Source organism: Urocampus carinirostris, chromosome 13, assembly GCF_059441175.1.
Source record: "Urocampus carinirostris isolate Australia breed hairy pipefish chromosome 13, RoL_Ucar_1.0, whole genome shotgun sequence".
In the NCBI taxonomy this organism is placed as follows: Eukaryota; Metazoa; Chordata; class Actinopteri; order Syngnathiformes; family Syngnathidae; genus Urocampus; species Urocampus carinirostris.
The window spans coordinates 37,823,307-37,847,737 of NC_142361.1; the positions used below are offsets into that span (position 1 = coordinate 37,823,307).

The 24,431-nt window shown below is 40.5% G+C and overlaps 1 protein-coding gene across 1 annotated transcript; it reads left to right on the plus strand.

The window, feature by feature from the left end:
- Window position 1: 1 nt before the first annotated feature.
- LOC148354478 (factor VII-activating protease) lies at window positions 2-24,427 on the plus strand. Its single transcript, XM_088350996.1, has 13 exons — window positions 2-128; window positions 2,660-2,783; window positions 5,930-6,016; window positions 6,081-6,191; window positions 7,049-7,165; window positions 8,482-8,592; window positions 9,917-10,088; window positions 11,793-11,884; window positions 11,950-12,376; window positions 14,946-15,088; window positions 17,129-17,263; window positions 20,161-20,306; window positions 22,763-24,427. Exons 1-13 carry the CDS (start codon window positions 69-71, stop codon window positions 22,922-22,924), a joined length of 1,887 nt encoding a protein of 628 aa, XP_088207122.1. The 5' UTR covers window positions 2-68; the 3' UTR covers window positions 22,925-24,427.
- Window positions 24,428-24,431: the final 4 nt, after the last annotated feature.

The window sequence follows — 24,431 nt, forward strand, 5'->3', positions numbered from 1 at the left end:
ACTCATGCGCAAGGTGCAAAAACCTGGGCTGCCGAGGTTTTTGCTCATCTTTCTGCTTTTCTGCCATCATGAACACCAAACTGCTCTTTCTTTTCCTTTTCCTGGCTGTGATCCTCGTGCTGGCCCAGGTACGTCCTTTCTATTCGCTACAGAGGCTTGCTTATTACTATTTCTGCTGTTTTTTTTTAAATGTATATCTTTTTTTGTTTTGTTTTTTTCTTGTACAGAAAGAAAAAACACTTCATTTTTGTTACTATTATATAACCATAAAGCCAGGGTTGGGTGGGGTTACTTTAACTGGATTACTTTCAATGACTTTTGGATGATTCCAATACCAAACATGCTGACAAAAGACAATAGAAACTAGATATGAATAAAATGATGACTCACAACACGTGGTAAGCTTTCTCTCCTGGCTTTGATCTCTTTGATCTCCGGCAAAACGAACATAAAATGCGACAGAGACAAAATGAAAATAAATCCAAACAGCTTGCCAACATCATTTTTGACGTTCCATGTATTTCGTTACTCCCCAAGCCTGCACAAAATTTAGTAGTTGTATTCATATTTAGTTTCTTTTGGTTTTTATGAGCATATTTGGTATTGGAGTAATCCAAAAGTCATTGAAAGTAATCCAGTTAAAGTAACCCTACCCAACCCTGAATGTGACTATAAAGACGATTCTAATAGTAACTGTATATGGGAAAATAATAACAGTGGGCAGCACGGCGGCGCAGTGGTTAGCGCTTGTGCGGCACAGTTCTGAGGTCATGAGATCGAACCTCCTGTGCGGAGTTTGCATGTTCTTGCCGTGCTTGCGTGGGTTGCCTCCGGGCACTCCGGTTTCCTCCAACATTCCAAAAACATGCATGTCAGGTTAATTGGCCGGTCCAAATTGTTCCTAGGTGTGAATGAGTGAGTGAGTAATTGCCCCTGGGTGTGAATGAGCAACTGAGTAATTGCCCCTGGGTGTGAATGAGCAAGTGAGTAATTGCCCCTGGGTGTGAATGAAGGAGTGAGTAATCGTCCCTGGGTGTGAATGAGTGAGTGAGTTGTCTGTCTCTCTGTGCCCTGCGACTGGCTGGCAACTGGTTCAGGGTGTCCCCTGCCCACTGCCCACTGCCCAAAGATGGCTGGGATGAGCTCCAGCACCCCCGTGACCCTACTGAGGATAAGCGGTGCAGTTAATGGATGGATGGAATAATAACAGTTTTAGTCCCCGAGACTATAACATACTACTTTTCAACAGTTTTTTTTCCTGTGGTTTATACACTAATACGACTTTAATCCGTTTTAAAGCAGGGATAGAAACCTATGCTAACTTGCTAATGTGTTCTGAACCCCCAGTAACACAGACAAAAACGTGAATAACATTCTAGATAAATATACAATTAGAAATGACATTTTATTTATTTCGTGTGACGTGACGTGGGTTAGGCCAGTAAGGTAAGGGGGTGGATTTAAAACAAATTTGATTTTAAACGTTATTTCACATTTTTTGGGTGGACCCAAACGCAGGTAAACCAGAACAGAGGCAGGTGTGTGCAAAAGTAGGGATGGGATTTATTGACCAAAGGAAGTACAAAGTAGAAGAAAACTAAAGGTCACAAACATAACAAATGTTTATGGCAATGAAAATTGATTTACCATGTGTGATGTGACTTGGGCTGGTTGATTGGCGTAGCAGGTGGATGCAGATGGGGTTAGAGATCCTCACTTTATTTTTCTCTCAATCTTTCTTTTTTCGTATCAGTTTATCTTGCATTCTCTCAGACTCTCTCTTTTTTGCTCTCTTGTTCTCTCTCCCTCTTTCTCTTTTACTCTCTTGTTCTCTTTTGTGTTTTTTTCTTTTGCTCTTCCTCACTCCCTTTGGTTAAAGCCTTTTCTTTCTTTATTTCTTCCTTTCTTTTTTTCTTTTTTCCTTTTTTCTTTTTTTCTTTCTTTCCTTTCCTCTCTTTCTCTCTTTATCTCTTTCTCTATTTTCTGTATCTCTTTCTTTTCTTTATCTCTTTCTTTTCTTTTCTTCTTTCTTTGCTCTTTCTTCTCTCTTTGCTCTTCTCTCTTTATGTGTGTCTTCTCTCTTTATGTCTCTCGTTCTTCTCTCTTTATGTCTCTGTTCTCTCTTTATGTCTTACATTCTTTCTGACTTTCTTTCTTCCCCTGCTCTCCCTCTGTCTTTCTCTGCTTAATCTACTAGGCCCCCGTTTTTTTTTTCCTACCATTTGGCCCCCGAGCTAAAAAGAGTTTGGCACCCCTGTTCTAAAATCAGACGAGCTTTGTTTCCATGGTTATTACGCTTTTGCTTTCCCCTTTTGGCGTCACTGGGAGCCTTTGGACGAATAGCGAATAAATACAGTGATGTATTTGCCGACCTAAAAATTCTTTACAAAACACATGAAATTCTTATCCAAGCAAAATAGAGAAAGACATGGTGGGAGGTATTTCAGCCAGTAGCATATCGGCATTTTCGTGATGCCGTGACATAAACCGATACTCAGACCAGCGTGTGAAAAAAAAGTGAAGACCTTTGAAAACTCTCTGTGTGAAGATCTCACTTTACAATATGGTTACCTGCGACTTATAGTCAGGCGCGGTTTCTACAAATGTTTTAATTATAATGAAACCGTTTTTTTTTTTCCCGACCCTTATTTTCTTCCAGGGGAAACCTGGTAAGCACAAAAAGCATCGACAGCGGAGTCCTCACGGGGGTCCCAGCGAAATCCGACATCATAAACGTGGAAAACACGCAAAATTGAAAGAACGCTTTAATGACATCATCAACGGTAAGTCCTTCCCGTTTTCAGTTACGGTGCCTAGCAAAAGAATTGCCCCCCCAAGAACTTTTTGTCATATTGTCACATTTCAAGTTTCAAACTATCAACAACATGAGGCACAAAATGCTTTCAACATTTTAAATTGTATCGACAACAAAATAACTCAAAGGGTGGTGTTGCAAAAGGATTGGCCCCCTGTTCTCTCACCTCAGCCAACTGACTCCAGAAGTTCCTTGAGGACTTTTCAATGATCCAATGTCCACCTACTTGACCACCTGAACACACAGCATTAGGAAGCATGATAGCAGGAATAGGATACCAGATATTTTGCAACAGTTACCCTTCTCCCGGACCAAGGATATCAAAATGAAGGGATCATAAGACCACCACAAACCCAAACAAGGAGAAAACTAATCAGAGCAACCAAGAGGCCCATGATCACATTGAATGCAGGAATCTGCGCATAAGACAACTATTACGACATAAGACATACTCTGCATAAACCTACCCTTTATGGAAGAGTGGAAAGAAGAAATCGCTTTCTGAAAGAATACCATAAAAAAGCCATAGGAGACATAAATAACACGTGGATCAAGGTGCTCTGGCCAGATGAGACCAAAATGGAATTTTGGGGAATAACATTTAACATAAGAGTAACAGTGCACATCACTCTGAATATACCATCCCCACTGTCAAACATGGTGGTGGCAGCATCATGCAGCGTTATGAAGCATGATAGCAGGAATAGGATACCAGATATTTTGCAACAGTTACCCTTCTCCCGGAGCACTGTGCGAGCAAGAATATTAAAATGAAGAGATCATAAGACCACTGCAACCCTACCAAGACTTGGTCGTCCCAAACAAGGAGAAAACTAATCAGAGCAACCAAGAGGCCCATGATCACATTGAATGCAGGAATCTGCGCATAAGACAACTATTAGTTATACTCTGCATAAACCTACCCTTTATGGAAGAGTGGAAAGAAGAAATCGCTTTCTGAAAGAATACCATAAAAAAGCCATAGGAGACATAAATAACACGTGGATCAAGTTGCTCTGGCCGGATGAGACCAAAATGGAATTTCTGGGCGTTACATTTAACATAAGAGTAACACTGCACATCACTCTGAATATACCATCCCCACTGTCAAACATGGTGGTGGCAGCATCATGCAGCGTTATGAAGCATGATAGCAGGAATAGGATACCAGATATTTTGCAACAGTTACCCTTCTCCCGGAGCACTGTGCGAGCAAGAATATTAAAATGAAGTGATCATAAGACCACCGCAAACCTACCAAGACTTTGTCGTCCCCAAACAAGGAGAAAACTAATCAGAGCAACCAAGAGGAAAATACGTTTAGCATAAGAGTAACACTGCACATCACTCTGAATATACCATCCGCACTGTCAAACATGGTGGTGGCAGCATCATGCTCTGGGGTTGCTTTTCTTCATTAGATACTGGGACAATTGTTATAGTTGGAAGATGGATGGAGCCAAATACAGGGCGAATCAGGCAGAAGATCTGTTTGAGTGTGCAAGAGACCTGAAAATGGAGCACAAGACAACGACCCTCAACATAAGGCAAAATCTACAATGGAATGGTTAAAAACTATCAATATAAAGGTGTTCTTCTGGCCAAGTCCAGATCTCGTTTCTGCTGAGCATTTGTGGACAAATCTGAATAAACCTGGGCACAAACTATCACCGTCAAACCTCAAGGAATTGGAAGTTGTTTTGTAAGGAAGAATGGGCAAACATTTCTGTTTCAAGATGTGTCAAAAATCTAGAGACACATACAAAAAGGCTTGTGGCTGTGACAGCAGCAAAAGGAGGTTGTAGAAAGTATAAATTCAAAGGGGGGGTAATACTTTTGCAACACCCACTTTTCAATGTTAGTATTTGTTAGCGTCATATAAAATGTTGAATAAATCTGGTTTCTGTCACGACCAATGTTCCCTCGAAGCTGCGCGCGTGCGCAATCACGCCCTGCCCACAGATTCTCAGCGCACAAGAAAATCGAGCCGGCTCACAAAAATCAGGGTTCGAAATTGCTTATTAAGAAGCAAATGAAGTCAAAGTTACAGTGCATAAAGGTAAAAATACAAGGGTTCCCCTGACACTGTGTTCTAAATGCGGCATTTTGAAGTCAATTTCGAAGGAGAACGAAGTCGAGTAAGGTCAGTAGAGTTTTTCGAGAACCGGCTTCTTCGGCTCGGCTCACTAAAGAGAAGCGGCTCTTTCGGGTCCCAGACAGCTCTTCAGGTTGTTTTTGCTTCTTTAATCCCTACACGACCAAATATTATGTAAAATTGTGCACAAAATGACTTAAAGGAAGGCGGGGAAATAGAACCAAAAAGAAAATGAAAAAGTTGTAAAAAGCTGAGAAAAAAGAAGGAAAAATTCAGAAAAAAGAAAAGAAAGAAACAGAGGAAAAAAAGGTAAATAGAGAACCAAAAGAAAAAAAGTAACAGCTAGGAAAAAATAAACACAATGAAATTTTTTTAAAGGAATTCAAAAAAATAGAAAAAAACAGGGATAAGAAGAAAAGGTTTTTGTTGCATTCAAATAATTTCCAATGATACCAAGTCAATCTTGTTGCCAACATTGTACTTCCACTCAAAAATGTGATTAAATACAGTTGTGTATCGTGCAACCGACGAAATAAGCCCCCAAAAATGTTAATATTATGCGACAAAAGATACCAGGAAAAAAAAGAAATGAAAATCTTGAGAAAGAATTGTTGTAAAAACAAATGACGTTTGTAGGCCGTACAACCTTTGCAATAATACATTAGTCAATACATTCAAAAGTGAAAAGTATTTTTTGCATTGCCGGAAACTCAGCAAAATATAACTTGATGTCAAGTTTTGGACATGTTTGATAATGATTTAGTTGCCACACTTGGGATTGCCGTTGCTCACTGTTGTTTCAAGCGTTGCCCACCGACTTTGAGTGAAGGCTCAGACCCGTAAGGAAAATTACAGGGAACATTGGTCACGACTGTGTCTTAATAAATAGTTTGAGTTTTTTTTCCTCAAAGTTTGAAGCCTGAAAAATTAGAATATGTCAAAAAGTTCCCAGGGGGTCGATACTTTTGCAAGGCTGTCTGTCTGGTTCGTGTCCGTTTTTGTAACGTTTCACTTTGCAGATTTCTTCTTTGCCGTTTCGGGGGACGACGAGGACGAGGACGAGGAAGAGACCAACGATTGGCTCGTTGACCTTCAAGAACCGGCAGGTGAGAATTACAAAAAAACTTAAAATGTTCTTCTGGAATTTCTTCCGTGGTTGTTGTTTTTCAGGCCAGTGCGACCCGAACCCTTGCGAAAATAACGGCGTCTGCAAGGAAAAAGGAAAACGCAGATTCAAATGTGACTGTCCCAAACATTTCAAGGGAAGACGCTGCGAGAAAGGTAGGACAAAGTTTCTCGTGTTATTTGCTTTCCAGGTACTGTTAAACTCAAACTATAAAGCGCACCTGATTATAAGCCGCACCCAGTACATTTGTACGGACGTGGTTGGGATCAAAAACGGGTGGTAAGTCGGGACGGGAGAGCAGACAGGGTTGGGATCAAAACGGGTCGTAAGTCGGGACAGGAGAGCAAAAACGTGGTCGGGGTCAGAAACGAGTCGTAAGAGCAGACATGGTCAGGATCAAAACAGGTCGTAGCCGGTGACAGACGTGAGCAAAAACGGGACAGGTGGGAGTCGGAGTCGAAATAGGCCCAACACCAGAGTAGGAGAAACAATCCAACCGTGTCAAATATTGACTCCAAAACACACGATAATGCCGACAGATTAAAAAAATCCGCCTAAAGGTATATCTGCTTTGTTGGACCTTGCTACTTGTAATCCGTTTGTTTGGCCACATTTTTTCTATTTACTCATCAAATGATTCTGAGTATTCTAGTTAGCGCTCTCCTTTTTCATAATGAATGTTATTTCATGATAGTTTTATTCATGCACAAAGCGCGAATTCACATTAAAGTTCCTCATATCTCTATCTCTATCTATCTATATCTCTATCTATATCTCTATCTCTGTCTCTGACCATTTGAAATAAATAATATGTCACAAGGATGTGAAATTTGCGCTGTGACGATTTCCAGAGTGTGTCACACTCTTTACTGTTCGGGCGCCCCCTGGCGGCCGCTAGAAAAAATGTATCAATCAGCCCCATTGTTGCATAACCTGCAGGGTTAAAAGCTTTGGGGAAAAGTGGCGGCTTATAGTCCGAAATTTACGGTAATAACCTTGAAAAAATTTCCAGGGCCCAGGTTTTGCAAGAAAGGAAGATGCGGACGCGGCGAGTGCGTTTTGACGTCGACGGCTCCGTTTTACGAGTGCAAATGCAAGCATCCTTTCCAGCCGCCCAACTGCAGAACATGTAAGTGTCCGATTTGACATTCGCATTATGGAGGGTTGGACAATTTTCTCGAAAGAAGGTTCGATTAACTCTTTGAGGAGGACAGAAGACTTTTAGCTCCTCTGCTACATGTCACGGATCCCTTAACCACATCCTAGTGGTTCAAGGATCCGGAAGTTTCCTTGACATGATTGTCTCTATCTCTATCTATCTATATCTAAATCTCTATCTATCTATATCTTTATCTATCTATATCTCTATCCATCTATCTATATCTCTATCTATATCTATAGCTATCTATATCTCTATCTATCTCTATCCATCTATATCTATATGTCTATCTATCTCTATCTCTATCTTCCATATATATCTCTATATCTATCTCTATCTATATCTATCTGTATCTCTATCTGTCTATATCTCTATCTGTCTATATCTCTATCTCGATCTGTCTATATCTCTATCTGTCTATATCTCTATATCTGTCTATATCTCTATCTCTATCTCTATCTAGCTCTATCTCTGTCTCTATCTTTCTATCTGTATCTCTATCTATATCTATCTGTATCTCTATCTGTATCTCTATCTATATCTCTATCTATATCTATATCTATCTGTATCTCTATCTCAATCTGGCTATATCTCTATCTGTCTATATCTCTATCTCGATCTGTCTATATCTCTATCTGTCTATATCTCTATCTCTATCTGTCTATATCTCTATCTCTATCTGTCTATATCTCTATCTCTATCTAGCTCTATCTCTGTCTCTATCTAGCTCTATCTATATGTCTATCTATCTATATCTCTATCTTTCTATCTATATCTCTATATCTATCTATATCTCTCTCTATCTCGATCTATCTATCTCTATCTCCATCTATCTCTATCTATATCTATTTCTATCTATATCTCTATCTATATCTCTATCTATCTTTATCTATCTCTATCTATCTATATCTCTATCTCTATCTCTATCTATATTTGTATCTCTATCCATCTATATCTATATGTCTATCTACCTATATCTCTATATTTCTATCTATATATCTATATCTCTATCTATCTATATCTCTATCTTTATCTATCTATATGTCTATCTCTATCTCTATCTATCTATCAATGTATCTATCTATTTAGTTCTATCCATCTATATCTATCTCTTAAAAGAAAAGTTTGCCCTTTGATTGCACGGGAGGATTTCTTCTTCCTAGGGGGCGCGTGACAGAAAATAGCACCGGTCCATGGTGATAGCGTCCAATTGGACAACGGCATAAGACCAGATGAACAGATTTCCTTTTCACGAGAAAATGACGGTTTGGGTTGCTTTCCTACAGTTGAGGTTTGCGAGCCCAATCCGTGTCAAAATGGCGGAAAGTGCGTGAAGGAAGGGAACGATTTCGACTGCCAATGTCCCGAAGGATTCCGGGGACGTTTCTGCCATGTTGGTAAGCGACAAGACACATTCTGAAATCGTCACATTTATGAAATTCTCTTTTCCTTAATGAAGGACAGGAAAAACTAAAATAGGATGAAAAATACTAAATTTTAAAAAAAAGAAAACAAAAGGGAAATGTGCACGACGGCGCGTCGGAAATATTCCAATGCCTGAAATGGTTCAGTCCATTTGATTCCTAGCACTGCATTGTATTATTTCTGCTGCAGTATTTCTATAGTTTTTCTAGTATATTTGTAGTATTACTGTAGCTGTATTTTTGTATTATTTTTGTAGTCATACTGTTGTAGTATTACTGTAGTATTATTTTTTTTAGTATTTGTGCGGTTGTATATTTGTTGTATTTCCATGGTAGAATATTTGTACTATATCTTTAGTATTACTTAAGTTGTAGTTCTTTAGTATTTTGTATTATTTCTATAGTCAGATATTTGTAGTATTTCGGTGGTATTTCCCTAGTATTACTGTACTTTTATTTTGTAGTATTTTGTAGTATTTCTAAAGTAGTATTTTTTGAGTATTTAAACTAAAATCGCTCTGCCTCTGACCAATTTTTTCTTCAGAGACATTTTTTGAGAATTTTTCGAAAGCTCTATTTTTCGCAAATCTGCTTTTGATATGTTTATTATTTTTCTTTTGATCCGTTTTTTCATTTTTCAGATTGTTTTTATGTTTTTTTTATCTGGTTTTCGGAAATTTTGTTTTTTTTCTTTGTGATTTTTTTGGGAATATTTTTTGCATATTTTAATGATTGTCTGAATAATTCACATTTTTGTAATTTTTATTTGATTTTTCTGTGTTTCTTTCATTTTTTCTGGAATGATTATCTATTTTGTGATCCATATTTTTATATAATATCTCATCTCATCTCATCAGCTTATGCTTATTAGGGTCGCGGGGGGGCTGGAGCCCATCCCAGCCATCTCCCGGCAGTGCGAAGGGGACACCCTGAACTGGTTGCCATCCAATCGCAGTTTCATATAATATATTCTCTTTTTTTTTTTTTTTTAGTTTTTTGAGACTTTATTTTTGGCTTTTGTTTTTTGGAATCATTTTTTTCTGGTTTCCAGGATTGTTTTTTTCTCCGTTTTTTTTTCCAAATACTTTTTTTGTTTGTTTATTTGTTTGTTTGTTTTTTCTGAATTTTTGTTTTTTTTCAGATTTTTTTTTTCCCTGAATATTTGTTTCCTACTGTATTTTCCTTCTATTTGAATTTGTCTTTTTATTTTACCTGAATATCTTGTTTTCCTTTTTTGGAGGAATCATTTGAAATAAATAATATGTCACAAGGATGGGAAATTTGTCACGTTTTCCAGGCCCAAACGACTGTTTTGAGGACGACGGGGAATCGTATCGGGGCAAAGTATCGGAAACCATAAACGGCAACGAATGTCTCTATTGGAATTCCCATTTCATCCTGCAGAAAGGAGTCAATCCTTTCGACTCCTTTGAGGACACGGACGGCCTTGGCACTCATAACTTCTGCAGGTCGGTTTGGTTTTCGTTTTGACCGAAAAAAAAAAAAAAATACAAAAAATAACAACAAAACAAAAATTCTGAAAAATATATATACATATATCGTTTTTAAACCAAAATAAGAAAAAAACTGAAAAAAAAATTAAAACCTGCAAAAAATACTGTTTTGTCAAATAGCTTTAGAAAAATAGAAAAAAAAACATTTTAAAAAGATATTCAGAAAAACGAACCCCCCCCCCCCATCACAAGAACTGAAACAAACATCTTGAGAAACAACAAATTGTTTACAAAACCAGAAACTGAAAAAAAAAAAATTCTAAAACATGCAAAAATATTGCGAAAGAAAAACTAGAAACAGCAATAAATATTCAGAACATCAAAACAAAAAAAAAAACCCAAATGAAAAAAAGATTAAAAAAGAGAAATATGGGAAAAAAAGATTCAGAAAACTAGAAGAAAAATCCAAATAGTGCAATAAATAATATTCAGAAAAACAATTATTTTTTTACAATAATTTCAAATAGAAAAAATGAAGAACCCAAAAACAAAAATAAAAACTAAAAAATGGAAAAAATATGAAAAACAGAAAACAAATATTAAAAGAAAAAATAGTTACTGTATTAACAAATATCTTTTTTGTATCTAATAAAACAGAAAATTACCCAAAAAAGCCAATAAAGCCTCGAAATGTAAAAAAAGGTTTAAAAAAAAACTGAAAAAATCTAATAACCTGAATAATTATTTGAAAAAAAATATATATATATATGTTTTATGAAACACCTTTGTTTCATTCAACAAAACAAAAAATCAAAATTACTAAATAATAATCACAAAGAGTCTCAAAAGGCTTCTCAGACCACAGATTATTGCAAACCACAGACTATTATGACACCATCCCCTGATCTGCAACCTACCTGAGGGCAAGGAAAAACTCAAAAACCTCAAAATGAGGAAAGCCAAGTCATGTTTATCTGTCTGGCCCTTAATCACGAGGAGTCTCAAAGGGCTGCACAGACCACAGATTATTCTACAGACTACAGACTATTATGACACCATCCTCTGATCTAAAACCGACATGAGGGCAAGGAAAAACTCAAAAACCTCAACATGAGGAAAGTCAAGTCAAGTCATGTTTATCTGTTTGGCCCTTAATCACAAGGAGTCTCAAAGGGCTGCACAGACCACAGATTATTGCAAACCACAGACTATTATGACGCCATCCCCTGATCTGAAACCTACATGAGGGCAGGTAAAAACTCAAAAACCTCAACATGAGGAAAGTCAAGTCAAGTCATGTTTATCTGTTTGGCCCTTAATCACAAGGAGTCTCAAAGGGCTGCACAGACCACAGATTATTCTACAGACTACAGACTATTATGACACCATCCCCTGATCTAAAACCTGCATGAGGGCAAAGAAAAACTCAAAAACTTCAACATGAAGAAAGTCAAGTCAAGTCATGTTTTCTGTTTGGCCCTTAATCACAAGGAGTCTCAAAGGGCTGCACAGACCACAGATTATTCTACAGACTACAGACTATTATGACACCATCCCCTGATCTAAAACCTACATGAGGGCAAGGAAAAACTCAAAAACCTCAACATGAGTAAAATGAAGAAACCTTGAGAAAAAACAAAAAACTCTCAATGAAAATGGGCTGGAAAAAAAACAGGCTCAGCCTCCATTTCTCAGGTAAAAGCTTGTGTCTATTTGCAGGAACCCGGATGGTGACTTGACCCCCTGGTGCTTCTTCAGGAGAGGACAAAAACTGCTGTGGGATTATTGTGATGTGGACGAGTGTTCCGAGGGTAGGCGCACTTCTGATTATTGATGCAAATCTCAATTTGAAGTAGCACTGATTGTGATTCCTCAGGTGGAATCGCACCAACAATGTCTCCAGATACCCCAGACACACCAGATACCCCAGACACACCAGATACCCCAGTAACACCAGATACCCCAGATACCCCAGATAGCCCCGATACCCCTGATACTCCAGCCCCACCAGCTCCCCCAAAACCCCAACCGACAACCCCCGCGCCAACCCAAAAACCCTTACAGCCTCCAGAACCGAGCTCAGCCAGTGCCACCCCTTCTCCAATCGCCTTCGGCACTTGCGGCAAGCCTCAACCGAAGAAAGTCATGACCCGAATCTTCGGAGGACTCAAAGTCTCACCTGGGGCCTTACCTTGGCAGGTATCTCTGCAGGTGAAACCCAAAAGAATCACGCAGGCCTACAGGCACATCTGCGGAGGGGTTCTCATCCACAGCTGCTGGGTCCTGACAGCCGGCCACTGCGTGTAAGACCGGTTTTTGTTGTCTAACATCATTTTTGAGATTTTCATTTCTAAATTATTGGGTGTTCTAATCATGAATTTCAGTTAAATTCATCATATCATATTGTCATTTGTACAAAAACCCTATTCCCTCATTCATCACGGTTAACAGGGACCTAAGATATGCAGAAATCTGCAAAATAACCCCCAGGCAGCAACAGTGGACTGGGGATAATGGATTGTGGCCGCTTAGGTCCTGTCCACTTCCGACAAAACAATAAAACAGAAAAAGAACCGCCCGACACCAATTTGCTTTCTTAACCCAAGCTCTCAGCAATGGTCAACTAGAGATAATGGGCCAAGGCATGCTTCACTAGCCCAAACCAAAAATTATGCACTCTTTGCTCTCAGCTGTAGTCGATCATGGATAATGGATCACGGTCACAACTGTGCATTTCATTAGAGGCAGGCCAGAACGGCACATCTTTAGACAAAATTACCTTCTGCTATTCACCTCTTGCGGCACTACAGGACTGGGGATAATGGATTGTGGACGTTCAGGTCCTGTCCACTTTTGACAAAACAAAAAAACTGAAAAAGAATTGATGACACAAATTTGCTTTCTCAACCCAAGTTCTCAGCAATAGTCGACGAGAGATAATGGGCCAAAGAAGTGTGTTTCATTGTGAGCAGGGCACAATGGCATGCTTCAGCAGCACAATCAAAAAATAATGCACTCTTTGCTCTCAGCTGTAGTCAATCAGGGATAATGGATCACGGTCAAAACTGAGCATTTCATTGGAGGCAGGCCAGAACGGCACATCTTTGGACAAAATTACCGCCTGCTATTCACCGCTTGCGGCACTACGGGACTGGGGATAATGGATTGTGGACGTTCAGGTCCTGTCCACTTTCAACAAAACAAAAGAAAAAGAAAAAGAATTGATGACACAAATTTGCTTTCTCAACCCAAGTTCTCAGCAATGGTCGACGAGAGATAATGGGCCAAAACAGTGTGTTTCATTGTGGGCAGGCGACAATGGCATGCTTCAGCAGCACAAACCAAAAACTATGCACTCTTTGCTCTCAGCTGTAGTCGATCAGGGATAATGGATCACGGTCAAAACTGAGCATTTCATTGGAGGCAGGCCAGAACGGCATATCTTTGGACAAAATTACCATCTGCTATTGACCTCTTGCGGCACTACAGGACTGGGGATAATGGATTGTGGACGTTCAGGTCCTGTCCACTTTTGACAAAACAAAAAAACAGAAAAAGAATTGATGACACAAATTTGCTTTCTCAACCCAAGTTCTCAGCAATAGTCGACGAGAGATAATGGGCCAAAGAAGTGTGTTTCATTGTGAGCAGGGCACAATGGCATGCTTCAGCAGCACAATCAAAAAATAATGCACTCTTTGCTCTCAGCTGTAGTCAATCAGGGATAATGGATCACGGTCAAAACTGAGCATTTCATTGGAGGCAGGCCAGAACGGCACATCTTTGGACAAAATTACCTTCTGCTGGCCACCGCTTGTGGCACTACAGGATTGGGGATAATGGATCGCGGCGACGCAAATGCAGTTCATTAAAAACGGAAATAACTGCAAAAAATAGCTGAGGGGCCTGACAAAAATGCACTGTCTATCTTTGCTCACAGCAATATGCGATTAGAGATAATGGATCACGGTCACAATTGTGCATTTCATTGGAGGCAGGCCAAAACGGCACATCTTTGGACAAAATTACCTTCTGCAGGCCATCGCTTGTGGCACTACAGGATTGGGGATAATGGATTGCGGCTTCGCGAATACAATTCATTTGAAATGGAAATAACTGCAAAAAAGAGCTGCGGGGCCTGACAAAAAATGCGCTGTCGATCCCCGCTCACAGCAATATGCAATCAGGTATAATGGATCACGGCCACAAGAGTGCAGTTCACTTCTTGGTGGGCAGAACAATGAAAAAGAGCCACTGGTTCTGAGAAAATATGCTCATACGCTTGCGACAAAATGCGATCGGGGATAATGGATGACTACTGTAACTGGAAAAAAACTGATTTTCAATTTTGCATCCAGTACACATGCAGCGAGGATTGAATTTTGGTTAAGTATTTTTTTACAAAGTAGTGAAATTAATCTAGTACATTTTGCAGGAGCTGTGCAACAATTACTACAGAAGCAGACATCTGCATAAAATTGGGGATCTTTGTTTTTTGTACCACTTATACCACTAATTATCGGAACACAACTTTTTGTATTTCAGGATTGCACGTTCTCCTCTTTGCATCTTCTTTGAGGATGGCAAGATGGGAGCCTCAAAACAATCGACAAACAACCTGAAAACAAAGAGTGTTCAACATCATAGTTTAGGGAAAGGATACAAAAAAGCTAGCTCAGATATTTCCATTTCTGCTGTGAGAAACATAGTGAGGAAATGGAAGCACACAGGCACAGTTCTAATAGGTGGATGGAGAGAACAGTCAGACTAGCTCCAAAGACTTACTACAATATATCAATGCAAACGGTATCTCTGTGCATACTTCCATTCTTATTTACCGATTTTTTAACACGATCGAATATGTTCGGACAGCGAAAAGGGAAACGACATGCAAGTGGTCATGGGAGGACTCTCTCTGGACGAAGACGAGCCCACTGAACAGATCTTGAAGGTTGAAGAGGCTATCGTGCATGAGGACTACAGGGAGACTCCCTTATCGGTTCACAATGACATCGGTGAGTACTTTTTACTAGCTGGACCGAGTACTTGTATATAACCCTCATTACTGTTAGGCATCCGGTTGTAGCACTACATTTCCCATCATTCCTTCGCCATTAAAGTAGGAAGTAACTTGAATTATGGAATACAATAAACCCTCTTTCTAGCTAATGTAGCAAATGTCGGGGTCAATGGATTATTTGAATGAACGGTAATGGTAATTGGTCTGAGGGACTGGGCCACGTGGTACAAAAAACATTCTCACGGGGGCCAGATCAGTCGATTAAAGAGGAAGAAAAAAAGAACGACAGAAAGACAGAGAGAGATAACAAGATGGGGGGGCTGGGGAGAGAGTGTACAAGAGAAAGAAAAAGAGAAAAAAGAAAAGAGAAAAGTATAGAATAGAGAAGAAGTGAAAGAGAGAAATACATTCAAGAGAAAGAATGAGAAGTAGCGAGAAAGAGAAAGACAGGAAGAAAGGCAGATAAAAAGAAAGGGAGAGGGAGGGACAAAACAGAGAAGGAGATAAAAGCAGAAAAGGAAAGAGGGAGAGAAAGAAAGGGAGATAGAAAGAGAGAAAAGCAGGCAGGCAGGCGAGCAGGAAGGAAGGAAGGAAGGAAGGGAGGAAGGAAGGACAAAGGAAAAAGAGTGGGAGCAAGAGGGAAAAGAGAGTCAAAGAAAAAGAGAGGGAGCAGGAAGGAAAAGAGAGAGGAAGAGGGAGGGGAAAAAAGATATTTAAAGAAAAAAAGAGAGGGAGATGAATACCGAAAGAGAATGACAAAGAGAGAGAGAAAGGAAGGAAGGAAGGAAGGACAAAAGAAAAAGAGTGGGAGCAAAAAGGAAAGAAAGAGTGGGAGCAATAGGGAAAAGAGAGTCAAAGAAAAAGAGAGAGAACAGGAAGGAAAAGAGAGAGGAAGAGGGAGGGGAAAAAAGATATTTAAAGAAAAAAAGAGAGGGAGATGAATACCGAAAGAGAATGACAAAGAGAGAGAGAAAGGAAGGAAGGAAGGAAGGACAAAAGAAAAAGAGTGGGAGCAAAAAGGAAAGAAAGAGTGGGAGCAATAGGGAAAAGAGAGTCAAAGAAAAAGAGAGAGAACAGGAAGGAAAAGAGAGAGGAAGAGGGAGGGAAAAAAGATATTTAAAGAAACAAAGAGAGGGAGATGAATACCGAAAGAGAATGACAAAGAGAGAGAGAAAGGAAGGAAGGAAGGAAGGAAGGAAGGAAGGAAAAAAGAAAAAGAGTGGGAGCAAGAGGGAAAGAGTGGGAGCAAAAAGGAAAGAAAGAGTGGGAGTAAGAGGGAAAAGAGAGTCAAAGAAAAAGAGAAAGAGAAGGAAGGAAGAGAGAGAGAAAGAGGGCGGGTAAAAAGATATTTAAAGAAAAAAAGAGAGGGAGAGAGAATACCAAAAGAGAAAGAGAATGACAAAGAGGAGATGGAAGGAAGGAAGAAAGGAAGGACGGAAGGACTGAAAGACATATGAAATAGAGTGGGAGCAAAAGGGAAAGAAAGAGTGGAAGCAAGAGGAAAAAGAGTCAAAGAAAAATAGAGGGAGAAGGAAGGAAAAGAGAAAAAGAGGGAGGGGAAAAAATATACAATGGAAAAAAAGAGAGAATACAGACAGAGAAAGAGAATGAGAAAAAGAGAGAAAATCAAAGAAAGAGAGAAAGAAATACAGCTTCAGTTGCTTTGGAAGTGGCTTTAGTGACATCAAGTGGACATATTTCAAAACTGCAGTTCTTTTTTTCTCTTGTGCTTCTCTTGGCGATGTCCCGTGAATCTCTTAGGTGGTTTGATCCGGCCGGTGGGCTGCATGTTTGACCCCCCCTGTTGTAAAATATGGATCATTCCGAGAAGTTGTTTGTTCATTGAATCTCTTAGGTGGTTTGATCCGGTCGGCGGGCTGCATGTTTGACCACCCCTGTTGTAAAATATGGATCATTCCGAGAAGTTGTTTGTTCATTGTACTGGCGCACATCTTGCATAAGTCTAATTATGAAAATGTTTTAAATTTGATTGGACGATAGACTGCATGTCACTTAAACTCTTCCATTTTTACAGCGTTGCTGAGACTAGAAGACAAAGATGGAATTTGTGCAAACGAGACTCAGTTCGTGAAGACGGCCTGTTTGCCTGAAGGACCTCTCGATGACGGCGAGGAATGTACCATTTCTGGATGGGGGGCCACCGAGGAATGTAAGTACTTTGCCTTTCGTTAGCTTATCTCGACCACGTTCTCACCTTTTCTATTGGATGCGTATTGATTCTATTCAAATACTACTGATTGGGGAAATTCCTTTAACTTTCACTTGGTACCTACAACAACGGAATCCCATTCTAAAAAATAACCCATGTTAGGGTCAAAAATGGACCACCCCAATACAGTAATCCCTCGGTTATCGCGGTTAATTGGGACCAAAACCACCCGCAAAAAGTGAAAATCCGCGAAGTAGCGACGCCGCATCAAAAATGCTTAAAAAAACATTTTTTAATTTAAAAAATTATATATTTTATTTTATTATCATTATTTTTTAGAACCGTGAAGCTCTGAACCCGTGAGCGTCGAACCACGAAGTAGCGAGGTCCCACTGTACTTGTATTATGTTGTTTTGCAGAAAGAACTCCCGTTAAAATGGTGTCCTGGGTTAGCTTTTTTACAGGAAAATCCTGCAAAGAATATGTTGACCTGTTTAAAATAATTGTCACGACCGGCAGGGGACCCAAATGCGTAACGTTTCACACAATGCTTTATTAAGGGATCGGGGAAGAGAGGAAAAAAACAGCGATCTGGTGCTCGCTGGGCAGGAGGAGCGGGAAGCCGTCGCGAACAAAGCGCGGTCGGAGTCAAGTCGGTCAGCCGGGACGGGAGACCGAGCGTGGTCGGAGATCGGAACAAGTCTGGTATCCGGGACGAGCGGGAACCCAGGGATCGATACAGGAAAAAGAATCGGGCAGGATACGGTCAGCTGGGACAGGAGAATGGATCTTGGATCGAGGATCGATACAGGAAACAGAATCAGGGTACAGGTAGCTGGGACAGGAGATTGGAGCTTGGATCGGGGATCGATACAGGAAACAGAATGAGGATATGAGTAGCCGGGACAGGAGAACGGAGCTTGGATCAGGGATTGACACAGGAAAAGAATCAGGATACGGTCAGCCGGGACAGGAGAACAGAGCTTGGATCGGGGATCGATACAGGAAGCAGAATCAGGATACGGTCAGCCGGGATAGGAGAACGAAGCTCGGGTCGGGGATCAATACAGGAAACAGAATCAGGATATGGTCAGCTGGGATAGGACAACAAAGCTCGGATTGGGGATCGATACAGGAAACAGAAAAGGAAGGAATAAGGGTAGTCGGGACAGGAGAACGGAGCTTGGATCGGGGATCGATGCAGGAAACCGGTTGGAATCAAAATGGGAGCCAGAGTCAAAAGTGCTTGCCTTGCATGCCCTGAGGTTCGCAGACGGACTGACCAGGAGTGAATGAGAATGACGTGTTTAAATAGGAGGACCAGGTAGGGAATGAGTGGCTGCTGGGGCTAAACCAATGAGCGCTGGTGAGAGCAATGGGCAAATCAGGACAATAATTACACAAAATGAGTTCATTATATACTAAAGAGCCTGTGTGATATACTTAGAAAAGACCAAAAAATTGGGTCGTTTTTTTGTAAAACAACCCAAAAAGAGTATGTTGGGTTGATCCCATTTTTGACCCAATAGTTTTTAGACTGTAGAGTGATCTTGTTCCAAAAAAACTATAACATTACACAGTTTTTGCAGGGAGCGCGTTGGGTCAAATAAACCCAAGTGTTGGGTGGGTCCACGCTCCCAAATTTGGTTCATATCCTACTAAACAGTCTGGGTCACTTTGTTTAGAACAAGCCAAACATTTGTGATGTTTTACACAAAAGGACCCAGAAAATTGGGTTAAATTGATTCAAGTATTGGGCTGAGTGTAGAACTCTCTTGTCACCCCCCAAAAAACATGACACAATTTTTGCAGGGGTTGCTTCTGCATAAACAACACAGGACGTTGGGTCCAATCAAGACAAGTATTGGGTTGGTCCTCAAAAAACACTACCCACATTTGGTTTATTTTATACTAAATGGTCAAAGAATCTGTATGTTTTGCCCAAAACAACCCAGGAAAATAGCTCAAATTGACCCAGGTATTGGGTTCATCCCACTGAGGGGCTGGCATTATTCCTGGGGTATCGTTGGACCAGGTGTCCACCACTTTTCTTAGAGACGATTGTTTGTTGGCTCTGGCATCATTTTGACTAATGATTAAATCTCATTCCGACCCAATTGAGCTGAGTCAACAAAGCCTTATTTCATCTCCTCCCAGCATGTCCAATTTCCTTCCAAAGACCAACTATAACCATGCCTCACTATACACTAAAATAAATGCCATGATTTTGTATGGGTAAAAAAAAGTTTTGGCACTCGAACAATTTGCTGGTCAAAACTGATTCTGGACTGATTATGGTCAGGTTCCGAGGTTGTCAGGACCAGAACGGAGACAGGACCCACTCGTGTAACAGTTTTATTGGGAAGAAGGGAAGGATTGCACACACGATCCGGGGATCGCTGGTCGCGGGGAGCAGGTCGCTCTGAACGTGGAAGTGGGGCTTCCGTGGCGAGCGATGGCGGTGTCGGGAACGGAAAAAATGGGTCAGTAGCCGGGATAGAAGAGCAAGAACGGGATCGGGAACAAGTCGAAAGCCGGGAGAGGAGAGTAGACGTGGTAGAGATAAAAAACGGATCGTTATTCGGGACAGGAGATCAGACGTGGTTGAGATCAAAACAGGTCGTTATTCAGCACGGGAGAGCAGACCTGGTCGAGATCAAAACAGATCGTAACGGGAGGCAAACAGGGGCAAAAAACAGGACGGGCGAATAAGGGCTTGCCGTGTAAAAACAGAGATTCGCAGACAGACCGACAAAAGGGGACTGACAGGACCAAGTTGAAATACTGACAGGGAGCCAATCTATCAACAAGCTACAGCTGGCGCCACACGGGCGGGGCCAATTGGGCGCCATGGCAACCGTGACAGAGGTATAACTGTATTTCATTTTCATTTGCAGCCGAGTATGGTTCCAACCATTTGCTGGAGGCCAACGTTCTGCTGATCAACCAAGAGAAATGCTCGGAAAGCAAAATTTACGGCTCCGTTTTGGATAACGGGATGTTTTGCGCCGGGCATCTGCAAGGCGGGATCGATTCCTGTCAGGTGAGTTGCAAGGAATATCACCCGGTAGGAGTCTGGCCCTGTGTTAACCATCTGAGGAACCTTGAATGAATGAATGAAAATGAATAATGAAAACTTTATTCGAACATTAAAACAAAAACAGGACAAAAACAATAACAACAAAATAATGTTATATAATATGTTCGAAAAGGGGTAGTCAGAAGCAGATGCTTATATTCCCTAACCCCTTCATCTTCCCTATTAAATAAACCAATGATAATAACAACCGTAATAATAATATTAATAATAACAGTTATGATATAACAATAGCAATAATGACACAAAGTAAACCATAGTTCTAGACCAGGGGTGTCAAACCGGCGACTCGCGGGCCGGATCAGGCCCACTAAAGGATTGAATCCGGCCCGCGAGACAACGCTGAGGGAAGCGCAAGAGAAAAACGAGTTGCAGGTTGAAATATGTCCACTTGGTGTTGACAAAGCCGTGTGCCTCTCACAAACGCTGTCCCTGTACCACCCCCCTCTCTCTCTTCCTCCCTTTTCTTTCACTCTCTATCTCTCTCACTCTCTTTCACTCTCTCTGTTTCTCTTTCTATGTTCCTCTTTGTCTCTTTCTCTGTGTCTATTTAGCTTCTTTTGCTCTCTCTTCCTTTTCTCTTTCTCTCTAACCCTTCTCTCTTTCTCTTCTTCTCTTTTCCCTCCTTCTCTCTTGCTATTTCTCTTTGAATTTCTTTCGTTCTCTTTCTCTCCCCCTTCTCCCTATTTCTCCTTCTATCCCTCTTTCTCTCTCTCTTTCTATCCCCCTGTACCCCCCCCTCTCTCACTTACTCCCGTTTTTTTCTCACTCTCTATCTCTCTCTTTCACTCTCTCTGTCTCACTTTTTCTCTTTCTTTGTTCCTCTTTGTCTCTTTATCTGTGTCTTTTTACCTTCTTTTGCTCTCTTCTTTTTTCCCTTTTCATTCTCTTTCTCTCTCTTGCTTTCCTCTTTTCGGTTTCTCTCCTTCTCTTTTCCCTCCTTCTCTCTATTTATCTTTGAACTTTTTTCTTTCTCTCTCACTATTTCTCTTTCTATCCCCCCTCCCTCTCTCTCTTTGTATTGCCCTCTTTCTTTTTCTCTCCCTCTCTTTCTATTATTTACTTTTCTCTACTCTACTAGTCCGGCCCCAGAGAGAATTTTTGTTCTGCCGTGCGGCCCTCGAGTTAAAGTGAGTTTGACACCGATGTTTTAGACCAGGGGTGTCAAACGGGCGGCCCGCGGGCCGGATCAGGCCCGCTAAGGGACTAAATCCGGCCCGCGAGTCAACGCTCGGAGAAGTGCAAGAGAAAAATGAGCTGCAGGTTGAAATATATCCACTTAATGTTGCCAAAGCCAGGTGCCTCTCACAAACGCTGTACTTGTATCTCTCTTTCTCTCTCTCTCTCAATCTTCCTTTCACTCTTTATCTCTCTCTCTTTCACTAGCCCCGTCTCTCTTTTTCTCTTTCTCTGTTCCTCTTTGTCTCTGTATTTTTACCTTATTTCACTCTAACTTCCTTTTCTCTCTATCTCTCTCTCTCTTGCTTCCCCCTTCTCTCTTTCTCTCCTTCTCTTTTCTCTCCTTGTCTCTTTCTATTTCTCTTTAGATTTTGTTCTCTCTCTCTCTCTCTTTCTTACCCCTCTCTCACTATTTCTCTTTTTATCTATTTTGTTTCTCACGCTCGCTCTCTCTTTCTTTTCTCTCTCTTTCTCCCTTTCTCTCCTTCTTTGTCCCACCCTTTCTACTATTCTCTCCCTCTCGTTCTCTTATTTCTTTTTCTCCTTTTTCGTTCTCTCTAATCTACTATTCCGGCCCCCGAGAGAATGTTTGTTCTCTCGTGTGGCCCCCGGGTTAAATTGAGTTTGACACCCCTGTTTTAGACGCACTACGGTATTCCCAAACTCTCGTATCCCTCATACCCCATTCTCTTCATCTCTGTATTCCACCAGCAATGTTTTTTTGTATTTAAATTTGAATAAGTGAATGGTTGGACATTGTAATCGTCTTGTAAAGTGTTCCAAAGTTTGACTCCACACACAGAGACACACATACTTTTCCTGGTGGTTCTCACCTTTGGGATTTTGAATTTACTACAGCCCCTTGAATTATAATTTCCCTCTTTCCGAATGAATAATTTATGAATGTTTTCTGGCACTATGTTTCTGTTGACCTTAAATAGCAGTTGTGCAGTGAAAAGTTTTTACTAAATCATCCAATTTTAATAATTTGGACTGCAGGAATAAAATATGAGTATGATCTCGATATCCTACCCTGTGTATGGTTCTAATTGTACGTTTTTGGAGGATAAAAAGGGGCCAAAGTGAACTTTTGTGATTATTGCCCCAGACTTCTGCACAATATGTTAAGTATGGCAGAACTAGAGAACAATATAATAAATACAATGCATTATAGTTTAAAATGAATTTGGCTTTATTAATTATTGAAATGCTTGTGTTTTTAGGGCGACTCTGGAGGACCGCTGACCTGTGAGCAAAACAAAACCCATATTGTGTACGGTTTGGTGAGCTGGGGGGACCAATGCGGGAAGAAGAATAAGCCCGGGGTGTATGCACGAGTTTCTCACTACCTGGACTGGATCAAATCAAAGACTCAAGTGTCCTAGGAAGGACTAGCTACTGTACCGATGCACCCTGTAGAACTTGAACCTTCCTCGTTCAGTCGGGATCTGTTTTTTGTACGGTTGACTCAGCCTGTGGATGTCATTGTTGTGTACGAACATCTTAAGATGCTTAGGTTGATGAAAATCAGTGAGATAACAGTTTGTGGATTTTACAGCCCAAGGGTTAGGGTTGGGTAGGGTTACTTTAACTTGATTACTTTCAATTACTTTTGGATGACTCCAATACCAAATATGCTAATCAAAGACAAAATAAATTAAATATGAATACAATTATGACTCACAACACGTGAAAACTGATATTATACTTGCAAAAAATATCAACTCATGGAAGCATGTAAATGCTGAAAAGAAGGGGGCTAAGTACTGAACCCTGCGGAACACCACAGGTAACACTAAAAGGCTCAGATGTCATTTCACCATATTTAACACAGTGCGTCCTATCTGCATAAGATCAATTTACTTACAGGACCACATTTGAGGGAAATGCTGCGATAATACCACAGAGAAATCATCCACCGGCTTTTCTACGGTTTTCATCTTGTCAGGTTGGCACAGCTCTCTGTCTATGTGCGGCATGGGATCCAACTTTGGAGGGTCGCTACCATTCAACAGGAAAAGTCAGACGTCAAAAAATATATCAAAGGATTCCCTTGCGATACCACTGGGTTGGGTAGGGTTACTTTAACTGGATTACTTTCAATTACTTTTGGATTACTCCAATACCAAATATGCTCATAAAAGACAAAAGAAACTAAATATGAATAAAATGATGAAATGAAATGAAATGAATGAAATTATCTGCATTTATATAGCGCTTTTCAAGTCAATGTCTTCCCAAAGCGTTTTACAATGTGCTCCACATTTCCCAATAACAGCCTTGCAGCCATGTAAGGCGCTAACCTGCTTATTGGGAGTATTAGGGGTTCAGTGTCTTACCCAAGGACACTTCGACATGTAACACGGACGAGCCGGGATTCGAACTGGGATCCCTTGAAGACGAGCGCTCTACCTCCTGAGCTACTGCTGCCCGCATTCTGTTCATCTTTTCCGTCAAGATGACTCACAACACGTGGTAAGCTTTCTCTCCTGGCTTTGATCTCCGGCAAAACTAACATCAAATGCGACAGAAATAAAATGAAAATCAATCCAAACAGCTTGCCGACATCATTTTTGCCGTTCCGTGTATTCCGTTACTCCCCAAGCCTGCACAAAATTTAGTCATTTTATTCCTATTTAGTTTCTCTTGTCTTTTATTAGCATTTATGGTATTGGAGTCATCCAAAAGTCATTGAAAGTAATCCAGTTAAAGTAACCTTACCCAACCCTGCCAAGGGTGTAATATATAACATAAACTTGTGGTATGAAATAATTCATTCATTGATTCATATGATAAGCATAAAACACATGCACTGTCTTGTAGACATGATCAGTACAATATTCGAGCTGTTACCTATCAAAATAAAACACAAACTTCTGACAACTGAATTTG